Source organism: Emys orbicularis, chromosome 1 (assembly GCF_028017835.1).
Source record: "Emys orbicularis isolate rEmyOrb1 chromosome 1, rEmyOrb1.hap1, whole genome shotgun sequence".
Classification (NCBI taxonomy): domain Eukaryota; kingdom Metazoa; phylum Chordata; order Testudines; family Emydidae; genus Emys; species Emys orbicularis.
In genome coordinates this window covers 111,931,115-111,955,837 of record NC_088683.1, presented here as the reverse complement: position 1 = coordinate 111,955,837, position 24,723 = coordinate 111,931,115, and the positions used below count along the sequence as shown (strand labels likewise).

Here is a 24,723-nt window from a genome sequence, read left to right as displayed (position 1 = left end):
CCACCTGCTTTACCCCTCACATCTTCCATGTGAGAGCTGATACCACCTTGATGTAGAGGCTGCATGCTTAGTCTACTGGGGATGGCTACTGCCCATACTGATTTCCTATTTACTGTACACCAACGAGTCAGTCCATGGAGTCACGTTTCTAGTACCTTCAGAAGAGATGACATGTCTTCATCCCCAGTACCAAACCACCACCTTTATAGTCAGAGGAAAATGTTGACCAAACTTTGGGTAAACGTGGTTAGTGACAGAGAGAAAATGGTTGGGGAAATGGGTTAAGAATGAAGGCAAAAATGGCAGATGTTCTGATGACTTCGGGATGGCACTGTCAAGAAAAGTGGAAGCATGAATAAAATAATTGCACCTTACATTTATTTACTAATAGTTCTCTTTTTTACTCTAGGAGTCAATTAGATATTAACAATAAGAAGAATGTAGCTGATTCTATCCGTGATGAATATGCTTTTCTTCAAAAGAAGTATCCATCTCTAGCCAACCGAAATGGAACCAAGTATCTCGCTAGGACACTTAACAGGTACCACAGATAAATTGTCACGCAAAATGCAAAAAAAAAAAAACAAATAAAAAGATTTTAAAATTAATGTTTTAAAAATTATTTTTATCTTTAGCATCCCTTAAGTACTACTGCTTTACAGTGAATCATTGGGATGTCTCCCTTTGAAATTTGAAACAAAATTTAGTATCTGCAATTACTGTACTCTTAGCAAATGTCATAGAATATATTTGTTTGATCATAATTGTTTATATTTTAAGTTGTGCTGGAGGTAACGAAGTTTGAAGAAGATTTCTTCCCTTTTCTAACAGAAGAATTTATACTTTCTCTATTTTTAGGTTACTAATGCATCATATCAGAGATTGCTTGCCAGAACTGAAAACTAGAATAAATGTTTTAGCTGCTCAGTATCAGTCTCTGCTGAACAGCTATGGGGAACCCGTAGAGGACAAGAGTGCCACTTTATTGCAGCTGATTACCAAGTTTGCCACTGAATATTGCAACACCATTGAAGGAACAGCAAAATATATAGAAACTTCTGAGCTGTAAGTATAATTGTTTGTTTATAGAATCTAGATTGTGATAATTGGCATGAAACACTGGATCACATTACTTTAAAACTACAGTAGTAGTAGTAAAAGCAAATCATAATATATTTAAAGATTTTATACTTTGATAATGTTAACTTTAAAATATTCAATGTGTTTGGCACAGAAAAACCTTGCAGTTAATATTTTTTCCTCTTCCTCATTTGTAACCTCAATCTTAATTTTATCTTTTTTAGATGTGGTGGAGCTAGAATTTGCTACATTTTTCATGAGACATTTGGACGAACCTTAGAATCTGTTGATCCACTAGGTGGCCTTAACACTATAGATATTTTGACTGCTATTAGAAATGCTACAGTGAGTATTATCTTAGGTTTCCTAAGGTTTTTGCTTGTTGGATTTGAAATGGGATTTTAAAAAATCTTGTCTTGATTCATGTCTGTTGTATTATGAAATTAAGGTTGTGCTTAAAGCAGGAATTCTTTATTGTGTGAAGAAAACAATACATCCTCCCCACATTTTCTGAGACCATACAAGTTAAATTAATTTTAACTGAAATTAATTAAAACTAGGTCCTTCAAGAAATGTAAAGGTGTCAGTCTTTTCTTGGTCCCAAGTAATCTTAACAGTGGAATAACACATGCACTTCAAACTTTCCTAATAGTTACAAAAATAATCAGTCTTGTGCATAGTTTATAAAGCAAAGACACTAGAATGGAATTAAGATAAGATTAATGATTGGATCTCATTACTATGATTATTTAGGCTACAGACAGGCTCAGGTCAACAACTCAGGCAACTCTTGAGTGGGGTCATTGTGGTATCAGAGGTAACTCAGCCACTCACCACCTTTACTCTACAGCTAATTTGCATGCAGCAATTCTATGGGGAAGACTGGACAACATCTGTCAAGAGTTTTCACTGATAGAATATTTGATACAACGGACACTGGTCTTTAAAGGTTCAATGGTCACATAATAGTTTGACATCCCCAAATACTTGAAAGGCGCCCCATAGCACTGCTGCCTAAACTCCTTTACCAGAGGAACTGAGGTATGATTGAAGGGAAAAGACCTTAAAGCACAGAGACTTGGGGTATGTCTACACTACCCGCCAAATCAGCAGGCAGCGATTGATCCAGCGGGGGTCGATTTATTGCGTCTAGTCTAGACGCGATAAATCAACCCCCAAGCGCTCTCCCGTTGACTCCTGTACTCCACCGCCGTGAGAGGTGCAGGCAGTCGACGGGGGAGCGGCAGCAGTTGACTCACTGAGAAGACACTGTGGTGAGTAGGTCTAAGTACGTCAACTTCAGCTACATTATTCACATAGCTGAAGTTGCGCAACTTAGATCGATCTCCCCACCTCTCCCCCCAGTGTAGACCAGGCTCCCCCCCAACCCCTCCCCCCAGTGTAGACCAGGCCTTGGGGACTGGGTTCTCCCTGCTTCCCCCTTCATAGTACAATTCTCACTAATCTACCCTTCTGAACCTATAAATCAACTGCAGATTGAGGGCAGATTGGGTGTTTTTTGTGCAGCATTTGTGTACTAGTGAGCTTCTCTTTCAATGTGAAAATGAGTTTATATTGCTTTGGATAATTACAACATCTTCCCTGTGCTGTTTTGGGATTATTCTGTGGTTTGGTTTTTTTGTTTTGTTTTTTGTTTTTTAAACCCTTAGGTTACTGGTACATACTCTCAATCTTATCTTCATCTGAATATAATATTTTGATGTGGGAATAACATGATTTAATTTTGGGATTCATCATCTAATGTCCCTTTAGGGTTCATGCAGCACCTAGCACACTTTGGGTGCTATTATCATACAAAAAATATCTGCCCTTTTCTTCCCTTTTTCGACTAGGGACCCCGACCTGCCTTGTTCGTGCCTGAAGTTTCATTTGAATTGTTGGTGAAGAGGCAAATCAAACGTTTAGAGGAGCCCAGCTTGCGCTGTGTGGAGCTGGTTCATGAGGAAATGCAGAGGATTATCCAACATTGTAGCAATTACAGTACACAGGTAAAAGCAGAGGTTGACTACTAAGTTTAGAAACGTGTACAAGTATTTTTTTAGAAATATCATAAACTCTTAAGACCTGGTTTCAGTGCATTGCGACTTGTCTAACAGTATTGAGCAGCCTCTTTTATGGCAAAAATTCAGTATCCACATTATATACACAAACCAAAAAAAGTCAAAGTTAGACTCTGTCAGTGTACATAAAAATCATTCGTGAACTTGTGTAAACACCCTCGTGAAAGTGCACATTTCCCACAGAATACAAAGGATCATATTCATAAGGGCAGATGGTCATTGTTGGCATGTGACTCTAATAAGGCAATAATGGATTTGGCCATAAGGTTCAGATGCTCTAGTTTTGATAGAAGAGATGCAGATACGGTACAATTATTGAATGCCAAAAGTTAATACAATGGTTGAGATTGTTTAGACTATGATTTTAAATGCGGTAGTCTGAAAATTCAAAGTTGTAATTCCCCACAGTAGACTTAATGTTTGCAGGGCCACAAGAATATAAAATTGATTCTCAGGTTTTGCAGTCCTCATGAAAATGCCGTTCTCATCTCACTGATAGCTCAGAATGAGCATAGATTTTAGCTTTTTGCCCTCCACATATATCTGTTGAATGTGTTGAAGAAACTTTATTGGAAAACTTTAGTGTTGCTTTCAAAGACTCTCTTATTCCCTTAGAAAAAAGTTTAAATGATTAGAAATGTGTAAGACGCTTCCTATTTTCAGTATTTTGTAGTTTGTTAATAAAGTGTAATAAAGTAAGTTAATTACACTTTTGAGTAATTGCTGATGGCAGAGCTTACAGCAGATCACTAGAAACTCATGCCGCTCTGACTTCAGAAAAATCTCCTGCTTACCAGGTCTCTTAACCTTGATAGTTTAGCGTACGTGTTGAAATTTCTCATATTCTGAATCAACACAACACCAGGGAAGGGCTGAGACTTGCAGGAAAGTGCCTAATTAAGAAAAACTTTATTCTTCCTCCCTCTTTCATCAATGAGAGAAGCCACAGCAGATTTGTATGGGAGATAGGAAGGAACTTGGAGGCACAATCAGTTCAGTGGTAGGAATCAGTGTATTATTTTTGGATGAGACATAGCGAGGTCCAAACTACTGTACATGTGCGCTATAAAAGATCTCCTCACAGCGCTATTCATTAATGGAAGTGTTAACCCCAGCATCTTGGTATGTCCCAGTTGGGTACTTTATTCTGCCTGTCTAAATTTCTCACCAGTTTTAATTGGATTCTGTAAACTCTGGTAACTTCAGCATCTCCAAATTGTCTGCATGTAACACTAATTTTAATTTACATTGGGGGATACTATCAAAGGCACAAATTGCAGTTAGGTGACTGCCATTTTTTGTCTGTGAAAATCTCCCCCAAATGTGCCTAGTGGGACAACAATATCAAGCTGTAGCTACAAAATTTATAAACGATAACGGCGCATTCCCTGCTGTTAACTCTTATTGCTCATTGACTCGGTATTAACCCTGCTTTTGATTGAAATCAACAAGAACTGTAATCGCAATTCCAACTTTAAGGGCAATTTAAGTTGTTGGGTTTAGTGTATGGGTGCTGGGTGGTGTTGGTGGCCAGTAATATAAAGGGGGTCAGACTAGATGATCTGGTGGTCACTCTAATGGTGGCATTAGACTTTGACTCTATTACGTTGCTTTTCCTCCTTGTATTCTAGGAATTGCTGAGGTTTCCCAAACTACATGATGCCATAGTTGAAGTAGTGACCAGTCTTCTGCGTAAGAGGCTACCAGTTACAAATGAAATGGTAATTAGTGTTGTTACTTACCACCTTGTATTCCATTCCTGCTTGCTAGCAAACCATAGTTTCTATTGGTGGCTTCCTTTCTAAGTGCTTTTGTTTACCATATAATCTTAAAGTTTCAAAAACATTAGACTAAACCAAAATATTCAAAAATAGAAGCTAAATCCATATTTAGGCACTTAACTTTAGGCTCCTGATTTTGAATACCTTGGCCTAATTTAAAAAAAAAAAAAATCCCCCTCCCCTTCAAAAAAAAGTTTTACCTAGAATTCACGTTTTAAACCTCCTAGCCTTCTATTTTCTTGCTAACATGGAAGCTGTGCTTTATCAGACTCAGAGATGCACAAAAATATGTTACTAAACTTACTCACTTCACTTCCATAGCTGATTAGTATGTAGACACTGCTGCTGCTGCTGTGGAGTGGTAATATAGTATGTACCACCATACATCATAAGAACGGCCATATTGGGTCAGACCAAAGGTCCATCCAGCCCAGTATCCTGTCTACCGACAGTGGCCAATGCCAGGTGCCCCAGAGGGAGTGAACCTAACAGGGAATGATCAAGTGATCTATCTCTCGCCATCCATTTCCACCCTCTGACAAATAGAGGCTAGGGACACCATTCCTTACCCATCCTGGCTAATAGCCATTAATGGACTTATACTTACAAATAGGCCACACTTAGGGATGACCATCACACTCTGGTGTGCTCCAGCATGATCAGGTAGGGTCTGACAAAGAACCCCGATTCATGGCCTTCTTTATACCCTCCAGCTAATTTACTAACTTTAGCAAAAACCTAGTTTGAAGCAGTTTCTCCTGGCTACTTTCCATCCTTCAAGGCCTTCTCTCATCTTCTCTCTCCCCCAATCCTTGCTTGCACAGCAGAACAGTGGGAAGGTGTGGGTTTTTCTTTTGAGACAATTTCCCTTTGTTTTGTTACTGCATCTCTTTTACTTTTACTTTTCAAATCATACATCCTTCCATAACACTACTTCTTATTCTCACAGCCTTCGTTTACTTGCTGATTGGGGCCTTTTCCCTATTGGCCACAAACTAAAGTGAATGGTATTTTCTTAACCAAAATTAGGCTAACTAATTTTTTTTATTATCCTACGATAAATGTAAAAGATAATGCTTGTGTTGTCTTGGATTGGATTTTGTAATTTAATTTCATTGCTCAAACTTAAATGTAATGGTAGTTTTGACTGATCACCATTCATAATAAAGAATGATGTAGTCAGTACTAATGTACAAAAACATGTTGGGCTGTTGCACCACTGGATGGCATCAGCAACTCTGGGACAGTCTCTCAGGTTACTGGTTCAAATGTGGTGCAGATTGCTTGTGATTGAAAGTTACTATGTCGCAGCTGTTAGGTGAACAATGTGAAATGAGTTGCAACTTAACCCAATTCCTAGTGGACAGATGTCTGCCTGAAAATGCCATCAGGAGTGCCAGTTTGTGGGGAGCGGGGGGGGTTTCAATACAGGGAAAAGATTTAATATGTCATGATCAGTGTTCCCTCTAATTTTTCCCACCCATGTGTGGAATGAATTTTGTTATGTGCACCAATATGGAGGTGATGTGTAGGGCCTAGGGGTTTGGAGTGGGGGGGGGGCTGAGGGCTGGGACAGAGGGTTGCGGTACAGGGCTGTGCGGGCTCCAGCTGGGGGGTGCAGGCTCTGTGGTGTGGCCAGAGATGAGGGGCTCTGGGCTTGGGCAGAGGGTTGGGGTGCAAGGCTGTGAGGGCTCTGGCTGGGGGTGTGGGCTCAGGGCTGGGGCCGAGGATTGGGGTGCAGGGGATGAGGGTGCTGGGATGGGGCCAGGGATGAGGGGTTTGGGGTGCAGGAGGGTGCTCAGGGGCTATGGCGGGAAGAGAGGACTCCCCCCAGCTCTCGCTCTCTCAGCTGCAGCAGCTCTGGGGTTGGGGCTGCAGGATAGGTACCCCGGCCCCAGCAGGTCCAGGCCGGGAGAGGGCCACCCTGGCTGCACCTGGGGCTGGACCCCTCTGACCACACTAGGGACCGGGCTGGGTTTGGGCGCCCAGAGCTGGACTGGGGGAGGGGTCCAACGGCACGTTGGGGGCCAGGCGAGGTGGGGGCTGGGGGAGGGGTGCCCCTCCACTGGCTGCGGCAGGTCCCAGGCGGGTTCCTTGAGCATCTGCGGGGTGCTAAATAGGCTGCTGCACGGCCACACAGCTTACAGGGAACTTAGGTCGTGACGGAAGAATTACCTTCTTGCCCTAAGAATTTGTCCTTTTGGTTCAGAAATGAAATGCAGCCGCAGGGCAGTGCGGGCAAAGCCTATGCTGTGGGTGTTTATGCTGTACTGTGGATAATTAGACTGCAGTTTCTGGAGTTGCCAGTCCAACACGCTTTCCTAGCAGTAAATTAACTCATAAAATCTTAACTATGAATGACTTTTCTCCCTGTAGGTTCATAATTTGGTGGCCATTGAGTTAGCTTATATCAACACGAAACACCCAGACTTTGCTGATGCCTGTGGGCTAATAAACAATAACATAGAGGTAAGGAAAACACAGCCTTTTAAGCGATGCACCGATTATTTAGAAGGGACTCTAAGTTGAACCTTTTTTTTTTTTTAAACCTGAACATAAATTGTATTTTCTTACAACTGTCCTGTGCCTTTTTATACTTGATATGAAAACCTTTATAATTACAACCCATAAATATAAACTTAAGACATTGCTTATATGTTCCTCTGGAGCATGTTTCTCAAGACATCAGTAAGTATTCCTTATTCTTTCTTAAAATAGCATGTTTTTAAAATGTGCAAAGTGAAATAAACTCGGATAATACATTGTAAATACTAATTCCATGTGTTTCAAATGCCACTTAAAGTACAAAACAAAACGAATTGACAAGACGCAAACTGCACAGAACAGAGACCAGTACTAACTAATGTACATTGTTTAGCACAAGTGATTGGCTTTTTTCTCCCCTAAATATCTATCTATCTCTGAGAGAGAAAATAGCCTTATAAATGTTGAGAACTGGCCATTATCCTGAGGCTTCCCACTTCTCCCTACCCTAACATTAATTTCTTCTCTCACTTCTCCAATCACATCTCTCACCGTCCATTGACTTCTAATAGTCTCCTCTTGTCTCTTATGTTTTGATGCTCTTTATTATTTATTTTGTGTTATATATAAATGGTAAGCTCGTTGGCGGCAAGTCTTTTACCTATGGCCCCAATTCTGCCATCAGATTTGCGCAGGTGGACTCCCATTGACTTAGTGTGGGAACAAAGTCTGTCTGTGATGATCCGATTGCAGGAATGAGGACTCTGTAAGTGCATGTAAACTTCTATAGTATCTTATACAAATTCTGAATAGCATATAATACCCCCTTTTCTAACATTTTCCTAAAAAAAATACTGGGTCTGTAATCTTTTGTTTCTTCTAAGTTTGTAATGCTTTGTCCTTACTAGTGAGCGATCTATTCTTAATCACCATAAAAGTCCAATCTTTCCCCTTATTTACCTTGACTTGCTTCAACTGCTACTTCGTTGTTCTATAGGTAGTGCAAGTTCTCGCCTTTTCCCCCTGTCTTTTGGGCCAGTAATTATCAACCTGACCAGGCTGCTCTAGTAGTTCCTTATGGATATTATTTCATAAACATGCTTCGTAATGAAGGGAATTAGGGAATCCATCCTGATCCAAGCTGTATCTTGGTTTTTAAGGGCTGTGGCTTAGAAGCTCAATTGTTTGAGTGTACTGCAAGGATCTGTGCCTTGAATACTTTGTGCATTGAACACTTTGTTCAGTTCAGATTTTATATTGCAAATTAGATTTGGCCACTTAATCCTTCAAACTGTCTTGTCCAGCTAATAGGTTTTGATTTAAAACATCATAGTGGGGGATACAAGCTACTTTGCGATAAATGAGAGACATGTCGCTAGCATCAGTCTCTACGGTTTAGGTGCTTGTCCCTGAAGCAATAAAGCTTGAATGTGCCTTGACCCAGAATGATAAATAATCAAGGTTTTTGCTGGCTTTTTTTAAAGGAGCAAAGGCGTAACAGGTTAGCCCGAGAATTGCCTTCTGCTGTGTCACGAGACAAGGTGAGTGAATATTGATTTAAAAAAAATTGTTTAATGCACCATCTTTGATCCAAAGTGTGAGAACTGTATTACACACTTACGGTGCATGAGCATCTTGTTAAGTAGGTGAGATTTAATGTGTTTGCAAGTGTTAAAGAAAAAGTGGGTCATAACCTGTATGCTTAAATGTGGTTTGAGGGAGAATCTGGAGATTTTAATCCTCTAAGGTGTAGTGGTGTTTTTTTTGTTTTTGAGATCCCAAAGCCAACATGATGATTCAAACTTTTAAAGCCACTTTTAAAGCTAAAGTTGAGAATGCAGCATTTTATTCTCTGGAAGAAGAAAATTAAACTGTAGCATGAGTTTATTCTCAGGCTTAGACAGATCTTATCTATTCAGTTCCAACCTTTTGACCAGTACTATTACATTACTGCTCTTTCAACTGTATCCCATCAGCTCGTTTAGGTTTGCAAGGTTCTCAGGATAAGTTGAGTAATTGGTAAGGACACATGAGGCAGCACTAAGTGACATAGAAAAGTGTACTTAGTTGTGAAAATGGGCAATCTGTCGTTATTTTAGAGTATTTCATGCACCGTGTTGTGTGAAATTATTATAAGCCCAGATTGGTGCAAAACATCTTTTTCATGAGTCTCCAAAATACTGTTTAAGCTTTGCAGGAATTGTTGCAATTTGTAATTTAAAAAACAGTTAATGAACCGAACGTTAAACAAGTGAGAGAAGCTTTCAAAATGTATCCAATATTACTTTATAGGATCAACCTAGGATCTGTGTGAACCAGTTGGTGGAAGAACTGGGAGTGTTAAGCAGCAGTACAGACCTTGTTTTGTATGCTGTTTGATCATGCCCATTACATCATGTTTTTCTGTGATTTCATTGTACAGTCAAATTTAAATCTGCAACATGGGAATTGGCGACGGTTTGGAGGCCAAACAAGCCAGAGGTGTTTAATTTTTAATTGGCTGCTTTTTAAGGCCTTTGGGATTCTTCTCCTGTTCATGCTGGGCTGCTTGTAAATCCACAAGTTAAGTGTCTTTCTGGATAGCTAAGATGTTAGTAGAGAACAATGTATGACTGTATGAGGCACATTCAGTGTCTGCCCTTAGTTGATTTTTTTCTGCATTTCTTACCTTCTTTAGTCTACTAAACCTCCAGGTGCATTGACATCTGCCTCCCAGGAGACCTCTACTGCTGCTTCTGCTGAGGCTGATGGCAAGGTCTGTCCTGATCCTTCCTATTAGCACTGCATGCTCATTCCTGTTGTGGTGCACCTTGGATAGTACAAAAAGTAGTTCATATACATAGTGTTTTGTCATTGACGCAGTGTCCTCTGCATCTGTCAGATCATGTGTCCTGTAGTGCTGAGGTTGCCTAGCATTACTCACATTTCATTAGATTGTACAGGGCAGGTAATGTGCGAGGTACACTCAGATAGAAATTTCATTGCTTTCGTTATCTGCATATTTGTTTGCAGTGAATTGTGGTGCGAATGCAGAGAGCCATAATTTGCAGGAAATTGTTTCACCAAAATAGTTTATTCAACTACCATACTGTAATCCAACATTTTGAGCATGTTTGTCAAGTTATGTGTTTTAATATGTCTTAATGTTTAATGGAAGAAAGCAGAAGATAAACTAAAAATGTGAGTCTCCTACTACCTGCAGGGAATCTCTCTAGGCTCTGTTCTGACTGAACCCCCTTTTTGTCATTTTAAAAATAATCCCTGCTAACCAATTTATTTGTATCTGTACAATACCTCCTGCAATGGCTCTTTACATTTCAGCTCCGGTGTACTGCCTGTTTTTGTTGCATTCACAGCACATCTGTGTGAAAAGCCTTTTTTTCCCCCCCGTCATCTTTATTTTACAGGCAGAAATGTTTGCTGTTGAATATTTATATCACAGGAGCTTCATGCCCCATTGTGTTAGATGATGCATGTATATATGCATAGACACTGTCGTGTGTCGTCTTGTTTCCCCCCCTCGCTCCAATTAAGGAGTTAGAACCTAAAACAAATTCTAGTTGAAACTGGAGTTTTATTTGTACACTGTAGCAAGTGATTTAGGGGGGTCTAATCCACCAAAGTCACCTAAACAAAAGTTGAAAACTGCTCTTCTTACACTAGGCTTTGTGTACTAGTGATGTGTGTTCCTTAGGTATTATGATGGCAGGATTGGTTGCAGGGGAACTGTTGAATTCAAGTACGTTCCTGTTCACTGTATACAATTTGTGTTTGTAAATTTGATAAGGCTATGTGCTAATCTTAATACTCTTTCTCAGTGTGTTTAACAGAATGTAGTCTTTCTTCGAGATTGTTTCTGGAATATTTTGGACAGTGATATATGTGACTGATTCTGTGCTGAAAGGATATGGGGTGCGTTTAGAGATCACTGTTATGGAGCCGTATTCTGTGGTTTAGCACCTAATCTGATGATAGTCATTTTTGGCAGAAGTCCTACTACTAGCAGAAAATGTAACGAGCCTTCTTAAGTCTTTGTCTGTCTTAATGTCTCCTGTTTTGTTAATGGTTAAGATTACGACTGTAAAAATTCAAATCAGTGTGTTTTATGCACATTAACTGTTAACAGTTGTGTTTAGAAAAAAACCCAAAACACCTGTTTGAATCAGACAGTTGGTTGTCTTCTGATTAGATTGATTCATCATTAACTTGTTGAGTGTATATATACCATCTTTTTTTTTTTTTTGCTTGCTTGCTTGTAGTTTCCTTTTGACCCATGATAAACTTTGGTAATTATTAATTTTTTAATCCAGGGGCATAGAAGGTGGGGTTTGGCTTGTTTTCCACATGCACTTGAAACAAGATATAAGAAGTATTTCAAGGTTCTCAGTGATTCAGCTATGAGATTTAAATTTATTTCTCTTCACAGATAGTAATCGCTTTGTCAAAGGTATATGAGCAGGGTGAATAAAATAGATGGTAGGGTCATAGAGTGGTGCAGGATGGATGATCAGGTTCTGTGAATATGGGTGCCTCTAGCAATGTAGCCTTCAAACTAACAGTCTTCAAAGTAATGCAACAGTATCACCTATTAATACTTTTTCATCCAGCATCCCTAATGTGCAACCCAGAGTGGGTGTTACATCCTTTTACTGGGAGATGAAGAAGAACAGCCTTTCTCTGTTAGGGAAGTTTTGCTTGCTGAGAACGCCAGTTCTTTCCTGTCTCCCAGTGGGTGGAGATTTCCTTCTGTTTTGCTGATCTGGATTATTTAACTCTGGCTTATGTCTCGTATGCCAGCTCTTGGAGACAGATCCCTAAAGCTTTGCAGCACACATACAAGCTTTTAATACTTGGGAACCTGAATGCATGGGGTTTTACAACTGTTATTGTAAGGGACTGTTCTTGCTTCTACTTGAATTGAGGCATTAGAGAAAATCTGTTGAATAGGTTCAATCCTTTCAGAGTTATGTTGTCTAGAAATATACTTACCGAACCAAATGTGTTTAACAAAAGCTGCTCCTTTCAGTTTTCATAGGTGCCTACTGCTACAAGATAGGGGGTAACACTTTCCAACATGCCTGAATGATTTAGGAGCCTAATTCCCATTTTTCAAATTGAACTAGGTACTTAAGAGTGTAAGCTTGATCTACATGGGAAATCTTGAAGTGCTATAAGGGAAAATGTGAGTTTAAGGCACTGTAGCCATACCAGTGTAACTCCTCCTAGGGACACTCCTATTCTAGAATTCTGGTGTCGCTTATGTCACTGGGAGCAGTTTAAGCTAAAACCAAAAGAAGACACTCTTATTCCAGAATAAGAATATCCAGGCAGAGTAGTTATACCAATATAACTGTAGCTCTTAAACTATAATAATAATCATAATATAATCTTAATATATTGGAAAAGGTCCTGTGTACACAAGCCCAAATCTCAGAGACTTTTGTGGGATTTAGGCTCTGAAGTGCCTAATTCACCTTTTAAAATGGGAGTTAGACTATTATGCATATTTGAAAAATTTTACTCAGTTTGTTTACACTGACACTGCTCAACATTGTCACAGTGAATTGAATGTGTACCCCCAATCCATCACCCAAGGTGAAACTTGGAGGGAGGGAAAAGTTGTTGGAAGCAAAGAATGAAATGAAGTGAGCCATGCGTGATCACACGGTGGTGGTAGTAGTAAGCTTCACAGGAGACGGCCTTGCAGTGCCTGAGTTTTGGCTGACCAATATTTCTTTGCATTGTCCTGTTTCTGCAGGCTGCTCCTGGGGTGGGAGATGTGACACAAGAACCTGGAACAGGCAACTGGAGAGGAATGCTGAAACCCTCAAAAGCCGAAGAGCTATTAATGGAAGAAAAATCTAAACCAGTTACAGTCCTACCTGCCAGTCCTCAAAAAGGCCATGCTGTAAACCTGTTGGATGTGGTGAGTTGTGAAAGAGATAATATATCTGCACCTCTCATGATTAGCTCAGGCACAGGAAACAGGATTTTAATCTGTATGAATTCTGTACCTGTAGAATATGAAACTATTATTGGCATATGGACAGGTAGGTACCTTCTGAGGTCCTCTGCCATTAACACTTCCTTTCCCTTCAGTTCATGGAACAGATCTGGGGGAAACTGACTTACTTTCACACCCATCTAAATTAAGGGACTATTTGCCTACTTCATTAATGCTATAAAAAGATTAATCTCTTGTCAGAGTAGCAAGATTTCCCTAGACTTCAGCAAGATCAAGTGGACAATCACTTTCACTGTCAGGAACCATGAGCTATTGTAAAAACTAAAGTCACTTGATTAAATTAAATCACTGCTGCCTTTTTCTCTGAGAGGTTGTTTTCTTGAAAATTTGCTGTCCTTTGTACTACCTCTCAACTCAGTTTCAGGCTCATGTTTTTGACTTGTCAAAACAACTGTAGTTCTGTTTTGGGGAGCATAAACACTTGTTGCAAGACCAGTTGGAATCAGGCTGAAAGATGAATGGCGTTCCCATTCGGCTATCCAAAGTAGGTAAAGTGTTTTAAATAAAATCAACCTGTAAACATTAAAATAAGATTCTTTTTTTTTTTTTTTTCCCCTGTAGCCTGTTCCTGTTGCACGCAGACTCTCTTCCCGTGAGCAACGAGACTGCGAAGTGATTGAACGACTTATCAAATCCTACTTCCTTATTGTCAGGAAGAACATTCAGGACAGGTAATAGCTAACTTTATGTAGACATGTAAACCTTGCAAATCTTTGTGTGATATAGCCATGTCATTTGCTGCTGAATATAACATTGCATTTATATTGCTTTATCTCTCTAGGCAGAGCTTAGTAGCTCGACAAGGAGGAGCTGTGAAATTTGATTCCTTATAAAATTGAAGTCCACTTGATAGGCAAAAAGAGCACACTTTTTCAAAGCATCCAATACTAGTTCTTGTTTTTGAGTACTCTGTTGTATTGCACCTTAAACTTCATTTACTTTTAAAGAGAATGTCTGCTTTTGTATAGGATACTGCAATCTGTATTGATGGATTGGGTGCAAATAATTGGCATACATCCAAGGTCCAGTCAAGCAGTCAAAGGACTTAGCTTTGCAGCCACCAGCCTTTCATCTGAGGAGGCTCATCTAGAATTCTTTTGACTAGTGTGTGCCAATTTTCAGCCATAAGGCTAGATGTAGTAATGCCAAAGCATGCTGCCTCTGCTGTGTAGATTGTCTTTAAAGTTGCTGTTGCCCAGTTTTGATTTGTTTTTGCTAAGAAGAATGAAGCAAAGAAGAGACTAGTGGTTTTATTACTGAAGGCTTTACAGAAAAGTCAGCAATTTATCCTTTTTTTTTTTTTTATAGGAAAAGTAAAATAATTCTATAAGTTGAAGCTTAGATCAGGTTGTCTATCCCACACCATGACTATTGCAAGATTGCTCTCCAGTATTTTGTCCAGTTTAATTTTAAATTACTCAAATGGTGTTTCCTCACTTTCCATTTTAATGCTATCCAAAAGTCCTTTTACCCCAGATGTTCAACCTTGATTTACCTCTACTTCACTTTATCCTAGTATTCCACGTTATATACCCTCTTGTGCTCCCCTAAATAATTTTGTTCTCCCTTCTTCATGCACTTTCCCCCCCATAGGCTCACATACTGTGTGTGTTATGGCTGTTTACGTTTGCACTGTGTAACTTTACAACACTTAAGAGCCACTATGTGTTCCCATGCAAAGATGTCTTAGGAATTGACCATTGAAAAGAGCACTCTGTGCCTTGCATCTCTAAGTGTCGTTGCAGAGTTAACTCAGGCTCTTACTTGGATGTTGCCTATAACCCTCTATCGTCCACCCATCCGCACAACCATCTGACCTGAGTTTAGTGGTGCTTTCAACCTAGGTTAGCTATCTCATCTGTGACTGTAGGCTTAAAACCTGTTTTCACTCAAGCTGGTAACCTGCCCACTTTGCAATGAGGACACAGACTGAATCACTTGATTGGTCACTGTCCTACAATATCTTCCCACATGCCCAAAAGGACAGACAAGTTCTCCCACAATTCACTTGGAAAGAATCAGAGTAGCTTGGCTTTACTTGGTTTTACTTGGTTTTACTGCAGCACAACAAACCATGGGGTATGCCCCCAGAAAGTCCTAGTGACAGACATAGTATAGCGCCAGTGAGGACACATTAACTTGGGTATGGCTTTTCAGTGTAGCTACTTACATCCAGGTTAGGCTATCCCAAGTGCTGGCTGCTGATTACCTGAGTTAGGATATGTTTTCACTGCACTTATCACTCCACAAGAAGTGCATGGTTTTTATCTTGCCAATTCCTATCTATATTGATTTTTCCACTTTATCAGAAGAGCTCTGCTGTGCTGTGATCCTGTCAGATTCCATAAGCAAGGCAGGGTCAGTATTTTGAATTTACTGCCAGAAATTCAGGGGCACTTGTAACTACAGAAATCCATACTAAACCAATGTTCCTTCTTGGTATTTCAAGTGTGACATAAAACTGAAATCTTGCCCACTTGTGATCATTAAAGATTTCATAGCTGCTTTTTCATGAATAGGAGTCTTGTTGCTGGGTCATGGCCAAACTGTTTTGGGTAATTATATTCTGCTTGTTTAAATTCTCCTCACATTTTGAAATTCCCACACTTCTTGCTGTGTGGTGCCTTAGAAGCAGCATCGTCCAATGTATAGGGTACTGGCAGAGAATTGGTAGACCTGTGTTCTATTCCCAGCTCTTTTGCTGACCTAGTGTGTGACCATGGACAAGTCACTGCCCGATGCCTCTGTTTCCCTTTTCATCCTTTGTATTGTCTATTTAGATATTAATAGACAGAACCTGCTGTGAAGAGCTTAGTGTTTTTACAGTGCCTAGCACAATGGGCCTGATCTTGATTAGGGTTTCTAGGTGCTACTGTAATAAAAATAATTTAGACCTAACAGTTGGTATAGAACTGTTCAGGGTTGTACATATGGGTTTCAGTTCACTTTGAAATGCGGCCATTTCACAGGCAATAAACTCAGCAGCTGTTGGACTGCACATAGTCACTTTACAGCTAATTAAGACACATTGCTGTAAGATTTCTGTCAAGATTCTGTATAATTGCTTACATTGGAACATATAGATTTATTCAAACTGCATGTTGAATCTAGAATAGCTAATGCCCTAGCTTTATGTGGCTTGTTTGATATTTTATTTTTCGCTTGCAGTGTGCCAAAGGCGGTGATGCATTTTCTGGTGAATCATGTGAAAGACACTCTTCAGAGCGAGCTAGTTGGACAGCTATACAAATCCTTGTTGTTAGATGACCTTCTGACAGAATCTGAGGACATGGCACAGCGCAGAAAGGAGGCAGCTGACATGTTAAAGGTATTGAAAATCAAAACACCCAATGAACAGTTAATTAAACTGAAGCATATTAAATCTGCTGAGATTTCAGGTATATAACAGTCTTCAGGTTTTTGCCATGCTTTTTGGATTCAGGTCAGTTTTGTTTTGATCTAGTTCATTCTTTTATAGAAGCCCTGCGTGAGCAAGAAAGCAATAATGAAATACTAGTAATGTTGACTATACATCATTAATCTAGCTCCTGGAGTAAATCCCAAACACAGCTTTGTTAGATTGGTATTATCTTTCTTTTATAAAGGAGTTTTAGAATAGTGAACTTCGTTAGGTTTTCCAACATACTCTTTTAAAGCTCTGTAACCCTCCCTTGACAGAATTTCCTTTTGAAGGTGGGGTTAAGAGGGGTCTCTCCCCTACTGCTCCCCCCCCCCCCCCACACACACGTAAATAAATTTCCATGTTTATTTCTGTGAATAGTACCAAACTATTTTGTCCTAAAGTATCCTGTCCTAAAGATTTTGATCAGGGACATACTGCTGTGGATTTGGCTGTGACTGCAGATGCCGCATCTGTGTTTCTTGTACTTCAGTGAGTTTGAACTTGTCATAAATACAGTAAAATTGTTTTTTTCCAAAGCTCTAATTTTCCACTAATTTTGTGGTGTACCAAATACTGCCTGTTCCATTCATTTGCACTGAATTGGCATAGAGAAATATGCTTTCTAAAAGATCAAATCAGCACCGTGAGGGAGAAATCGTGTGGGTCAGTTCTCTCATAGAATGCAGCAGGCATTGACTCTGGATGTTTGAGATACCAGACCCCCTAACCTGTCACTGTTCCAGGACTGGATGTAGCAAGTGTAATTTTAAATCTCTGCTCTTACCTAACCCACACGTTTGAGTCAGAGAGAATCTTGTAGATGGTAAACTCTTTGGGCATGAGTCATCTGTTTTGTACAGTACTTAGTACATTGTTGGTATTCATCATAATCTGGTTTATTTGTTAAGTTTGTTTAAAATGACAGCTGTTTTAAAGCTGCCAGGATTTGGACATAGTCCAGTGGTGCATGAATTAGGCAGAATGCTAGTGAAGAGGTTTAAAGGTACAAAATAAGTGCAATTTATACGTTAGTTGCAGAAAGAAACTATTTTATTCTTTATTATGATGATACGTGGTGGCAAATATCTGTGTAGCTTACCTAAAGATGAATTGATCCACATGGAGTGTTAATACAAATGCTTTGGGGCCTTTGGGTAGGCGAGAACATCTTCGAAACAAAAAAGAAGTCTAAAAAAGTTATGACTGGAACAGAACCTTTTTGTTTTAAACTGAGACCTGTTTTGCATGAATTTCTAACATTTTCAGTTCATGAATGAGAGGCTGAGGGGGTGACTTGACACAATAACTCTGGGCTACAATCTTGACAATACCTTCGTGTTTTTGTCGTATTTTGCACTTGTGTAGTATGCTCCATCTGGGGGAGGGGCCTCTACAAATATTAGTGAATTAATCCTCCCAACACTGTCACAATGAAAACAATGATTGATCTTGTTTTGTAAAAATTGCTGAATTAACATTGTCTTCCATAGAATGATCTCCTGGTTGTCATATGAGAAGCAAATAGGGAAAAAAAATAATATTTCTTCTTTTGTTTTTCCCCTCTCTGCAGGCATTGCAGCGAGCCAGTCAGATTATTGCTGAGATTCGAGAGACGCATCTTTGGTGAAGGTTATCTCTACCCGCCACACTGTTTATATGGGTGGAGAATCCTGATGACTTGAAAATTTGCTAAGCATTGTATACTTGGTAGAATTTTATTTATGAACTCTTATCTGTGTACTGCAACTATGTGTAAATTTGCTCATGTAAAGACAGTTGGTTTGGCTTACAGACAGAAAAGTATGCTGTACTTTGCAAAACAAGTCATATTTAATCCACATAATAAATGGCTCTAAATGTTTCCTTACCAGTTATCTGGTGCAAATAAAACAGACCAAGTTTACTGTCCTGTGACAGTCTCATTTAAACTTAGGCAGAACCATTAAAGTTCCAGTGCCTGGCTTGCTAAACAGGTTGCCTATGGGTTAGATGGACAGTGTAGTCTTGTTGCATAGTTTTAAGCTGCTTTTATAATAGAGGTTTAAATACCATGAAGATGAGAAAGCACCAGGTATTCTTTCACGAGTATACTGCATGCACCATGGCAAATGGAGACCTGAATTTGATAGCTGGCACAGTAAAAATGTCTTCTATATAAGTACGTGTGCACCCATTTTTTTCAGAATTTTAAAAGAAAGCAGCATTATAAAACAAATTTTTGAACTGGATAAATGAATTTCACTTTAGGTGAATTAGCCTGGAACTTTAAAAAACAAACAGGAGGACGTACTAAAGAATTGGTGCAAACCAATGAATGTGCACCAGAGTTTGCATTTCATTGTTGGGGATGATAATCAAGTGCAAGGACCCCTTTTCCCCCTCTGGGACCAAACCTCTGGACCATCCACTAGCAAAATTGTTCTCATAGAATTTAAAAATAAAATGAATTTCAAAACTGTTGTGGGATAATAAGTGTTTCTTTTAAAATTAAGTTGGACAGAAAGGAGGTGGGATTTGTTTTAGTTCTTTTCAAATAATTTTGGAAAATATGAAGGCTAAGAGTATCTGTGGAAGAGAAAGCATGACTAGAAAGTAGACCAGTCTACTTTAAGTAGTGCCGTCTGGGGAAACAAATTTTACTGTGCTGTGAGGAATTTTTCTAAGAGAACCCAATTTGTTTTAAGATAAATGTGAGGTTGGGAATAAAGTTGATGGTTATTTTCTTCTGGCCATAGCCAGCACAGTACACGTTGATCACACTAGCCTCTTAAAAGTTAAAATCTTGTTATACATTATAGCTTCCTACAATTTGAATTTAAACTCCAGCACACTTGCATGTATTTTTTCACACAGATTTATTTATTTGATAAAGTAGAAATGTTCATGATGCTCTTCCTGATGTTGTTTCTCTCACATGCACATTTATTTGTAGAAGAATTAAATAGACATCACTGTCCACACTTTTATGGCTTTTCTCTGTGCAACAGGCCTGGGTTTCTTCTCCCACACACACACAGTTTCTTCACTGTTTCATCACTTAACAGAAACTGAATTCCTGTTTAAGCTGCTAAAATTATAAATGTACAAACCTGATCATTTGCAAACATTTAAGGGACTAGTTTACAATAATGGCTAATTCTCAGTTTTCATTTATCACTGATGCATTCACACTGAATTAAGATCAACAGATGGAAACAACATTATTTGGCTTAAGAATCCTGTCTCTCTAATATGCCACATTAAATTCCACATTTGTAAGCAGTCTAGAACTTTACATGTTAAATATCCTATTTAATCAACATAAAGAAACCAATTTACATTCTTAATTACCAGGGGGAAATGCTTCTTGTAGTTCTGGAAACATGAGGCCAAAAGAGAGAGGGTCTTAAACTGTTAGTTTTCATACTAATTGAACCAACAGTTATTTTAAATGCCTTAAATGTCTTTTAATTGGAATCCACTTTTAGTACAGTTCAACTTTCTGCAACTGTGCTTCTTTCTTGCCCTAGTCTCCCCATCCACCCACCTATATACCCTCTTGGTTTAGAAATGCTACTTTTCAACATGTTAGTGGCTGACAGGTTAATCAGTGATTAATTGGCAAATATAATTTATTCTCCTTGTCAGGAAATACACTAATCATGTGAACTTTCAGAAGGCTGCACAAAGCAAATGAATGCAGTTTACTCAAGAAATTCTCACAAGTGAAAGGTAAATTTCACAAGAAATGATACAATTGATTAAGTGTTAATTAGCATTGGTGACCTGAATTCTTTTTGGAAATGCTGTGATAATATTTTGGTATCTCACTAACTTGTAAATAAGCTGAGGATATATAATGATTTGAAAGAAATGAACTTGGTCTGTCATCACTGCATATTGTAAAAAATCAGTCCATGCTTTAACATTACTTCATCCTTTGATTAAATAAGCTATAGTGCAGCGGTTCTCAAACTGTGGGTTGGGACCCCAAAGTGGGTCACGATCCCATTTTAATACGGTTGACAGGGTTGGCTTAGACTTGCTGGGGCCCGGAGCCAAAACCCGAGCCTTACCACTCGGGGCTGAAGTCCAAGGGCTTCAGCCCTGGGCAGTGAGGCTCAGGGTACAGGCGTCCTGCCTCAGGCTGAAGCCCTTGGGTTTGGCTTTGGCCCTCCCACCCAGGGTGGTGGGACTTGGGCAGGCTCAGGCTTTGTGTCCCCCCCGTACCTCCCCTCCCTGAGTCGTGGAGTAATTTTTGTTGTCAAAAGAGGGTCGGCGTGCAATGAAGTTTGAGAACCCCTGCTATATATAGTGTATTGATTATACCAGATACGCAACTGTGAATTATGAGGAACTGGGTCAGATACCCATCACTATCTTTAGGTTTCTGATGTAGCTACACTTGTACACCTTTTTCTATATTGTGATTTGCTCTCCCAGAATTTCCCATCACTAGTTCTAGTACAGCAGTGGGAGTTTTAGTGTCAACAGGACTCAGGTGGCTGCTTGTGTTTTAAGCACGGTATTGTCAACAACTAGCTTAAGCAGTGCTAGATAATGGGATAGTTAAAATGCCAGCAGTCACTGGCACTTTGTCTATGCTAGCACTCGGGTTGTTATTTCCATCGATGGAAGAAAAGGCATGGAAATTTTAGTGAAAGAAACCTAGTGTAGGCCAGGCTGTAGTTCTTTGGTTTTACTTGGCAGGGAATAGGGAGGGAGTTTGACTTCATTTCCAATCCTTTCTATTTTTTGCTTTGTGCACACAAGCTGTTACAAGTTTTCTTCCATAGAAACCTAAATCTGTGGAAATGAAAGTCTAACACCTCTTGAGAAATTTAATTTAACATTTGTTCATCAAGAACAGCTATTCTTTTTGCACACCTTGAACAAATCCAGTATCCAGTGAAACTATTGGCATAAGCAAGTAATCAAGGGAGAAAAGTTAGAGAAATAGAAATTTGACATTTAATATACCTGACGTATGTATGTTACTGTAAATAAAACTGACAGTGTGAAAGACTTGCACATAGCTTTCATATCAATAAATTACTTTTTTTAAGTGGTCAGTTTTAAATTTTACTTATGTGGGGGTAGGTGGGAGTGGGATTTGTGTGTATACTTAAGGGCATTATTCCCAATCAAATGGGTGCTGGATTCTCCTACTTTCCATTTTGTCGTTATTTTTAGTAAATGTCATGGACAGGTCACAGCTTCTGTGAATTTTTGTTTATTGCCCATGACCTGTCCGTGACTTTTACTAAAAATAACCATGACAAAATCTTAGCCTTAGTGAAGAGCTGTCATCCTACTTTGCTAAGAAGACCATACACATTTGGGAAGGCTTCTCAAATAGTAAGGGTCTGCTTCGCCTCCATCAACCAACAGCCCACCTACATTCACAGAGTTCAGTACAGTAACACATCAAGAAGTTCTGGACACCCTAAATGAGACTCAACCCAAGACTTGTGAATCCAATCCATGTCCTTCCTGGCTTGTGAAAGAATCATGAACAGCTGGCACCACTCCTGACCAAAATAGTTAACACCTCTCTCAGAGAATCTTCCCTTCCCCCTTCAAACACTAATTGGTCCAACCAACACTGAAGAAACCCACCCTGGATACTTTAGTCCTAGCCAGCTGCCACCCAGTGTCAAACCTCCCATTCCTGAGCAAGCTCATAAAAAAAAAAAAAAAAAAAAAAAAAATCTAGCAAAAGGCAAACTACAGGCTTGTGTAACTGAAGTTAACATTCTAGACCCAGCACATTCTGGATTCAGGCCAGGACATGGAACTGAAACTGCTTTAGCGGCACTGATGTATGATCTCTGGTCAATGGGTTATTTTCCTCTTGCTGGACCTCTAAAGCACTGTTAAATGTGAGATTCTGCTGTCTCGCCTGAGACAGATGGCAGGGGTCCAGGGTAATATGCTAAAATTGTTTGAATCCTTCCTGGAAGAACAGTGCAAGAAGTACTGATGGGTAACTGCACTTCTACCACTATACCCCATTTGTGGAGTTCTACAAGGATCTATTCTCTGTCCAGTCATTTTCAACATCCACATGCAACTACAAGGTTAACTGGTCACATGAGACTAACTCAAGTGCAAGCAATATGTAGATGATACACAGCTCTACCTGTCCTTCACCACATTTGACTATATTACTATCACTGTGGCCCAGTGCTTGGATGAGATCAGCTAGTGGATAATGAACGTTTGCCTGAAGCTGAACCTGAGCAAGACAGAGGTGATGCTGGTGGTTAGAGGAAAGTATTTGCAAGATCTCATAGCCATGGTGCAGTCTCTGTTGGTTGAAGATTTATACCCACTCTTGGTCAGTTCAGGCCGTAGTCTCGGAATACTCCTGAATTCCTTGCTGATGCTGAACTCTCACATAGCAGTATCAGCAAGTAATACTTTCTGCCATCTCCACTTGGCTAGGAAACATATCTTGGCAGCTGAAGTCCTAGCTTCAGTTAGTAGTACCTTTGTCACCTCTCGACCTGAATTACAGGAATGCAACATACTTGGGCATAAAGCCTTCAGCACTTAGGAAACTCCAACTAGTACACAAATCTTGCAGCATGTCTCCTCAGCAATACAGGCTTCCAGGAACACATCGAAGATGTCCTCTGCTCCCTATGATGGTTTCCCATAGAATCTCAAATCAAGTTCAAAGTCTCAGCCCTTATCTGCAAAGCATTCCATGACCTGGGCCAGGACATACCGAAAGCTCCAGGAGGAAGACCATGGTCTACAACTATGCTCCTCTGGCACAATGGAACTTTGTGTAATAAGAGTAAAGCTCGTCTGTGCAAGATACAGCTTTCTCCAGGGGTGGTGTGAGACTGTAGAATGAACTTGCCCAGGAACAAACATCATTTTCTGCTCCAAGTGCAAAGTGCATTTCTTTGACCTTGCCTACACAACCGGTACATTTATATATAAAAAGACATCCACTACTAAACCACTCTTCTACACACACGTCTGCCTCTGAGAAGAGGATGAGAACACAAATGTGACAGAGGTGTAGTCACATGACTTAATCCTTACTGAACTATATTGGAAAGAGCTCAGAGACAATGGCAATGAGTGTGTTATAAAAACATATATTGAATATAAGGGTCAGGGGAAGAGAGAACTGTGTTTTTTGTTTTTTTTAAATTATGGCTCTTACCATAGCAGCAAGTGAGTTCAACTGTATTAAAGTCTAGACAAAACTTAGAGGGAAACTGATAATTGAAGGTTCAGCAAATAACATCACTCTCTAGTCCTAGACAAAGGAAGCCTCTAAGGAACCTGACCCAGCCACCAGAAGACACATTCTCTCCCACAAAACTGAAGGAATGACAGTAACTCCTCACTTAGTCGTGCAGGTTAACGTGGTTAAGAGGCGTCGCCGCCGAAATGCTGCTGTGAAGCAGCGTCGTCAAGAGGCGCCACCACCAAAATGCCGCCAAAATTCTGCGGCATTTTGGCGGTAGCGCTTCTTGACGTTGCCGTTTCATGGCAGCATTTTGGCAGCTGCTTGTCCGGCGGCCAGTAGGTGAGCGCACATGGATGCCCCGGCGGGCGCCATGGGGACCCCTGACATAAGCCATGGCCTCTCCACTTTGTCGCCATTGGGGATTTCATGCCAGTAACATGTTGGATGGAAACTTCTATTTTCATTGTCTTTGGGGAACATGAAGTTTTTCACTTGCTGTGGCCCATGCAGTACAAGGAAGTCCCTCAGGCTACTGCTCAAGTGGGTCCACAGTCCTGGATCATCTAGACTTAAGGAACTAAACTCAGCAGCAGCTGTTTCTTGCGTCTCCACCACACTCTTCTCTGATCTACACTTTTCTTCAGGAATGTGCATGGGTACATCCATTTCAGATGGAG

The 24,723-nt window shown here is 39.9% G+C and overlaps 1 protein-coding gene across 2 annotated transcripts in view; it reads left to right on the top strand.

The window, feature by feature from the left end:
* The window catches only part of DNM1L (dynamin 1 like), a 56,531-nt gene extending 37,237 nt beyond the window's left edge, over positions 1–19,294 (top strand). For both annotated transcript variants that reach the window (XM_065405938.1, XM_065405215.1), the window contains 11 exons: positions 410–541; positions 859–1,065; positions 1,305–1,425; positions 2,934–3,089; positions 4,793–4,882; positions 7,319–7,411; positions 8,911–8,967; positions 13,185–13,352; positions 14,013–14,122; positions 16,620–16,779; positions 18,425–19,294. In XM_065405938.1, coding sequence (XP_065262010.1) covers positions 410–541; positions 859–1,065; positions 1,305–1,425; positions 2,934–3,089; positions 4,793–4,882; positions 7,319–7,411; positions 8,911–8,967; positions 13,185–13,352; positions 14,013–14,122; positions 16,620–16,779; positions 18,425–18,481 — 1,351 coding nt within the window. In that variant the 3' untranslated portion in view covers positions 18,482–19,294. The remainder of the gene's footprint in view (positions 1–409; positions 542–858; positions 1,066–1,304; positions 1,426–2,933; positions 3,090–4,792; positions 4,883–7,318; positions 7,412–8,910; positions 8,968–13,184; positions 13,353–14,012; positions 14,123–16,619; positions 16,780–18,424) is intronic.
* Positions 19,295–24,723: the final 5,429 nt, after the last annotated feature.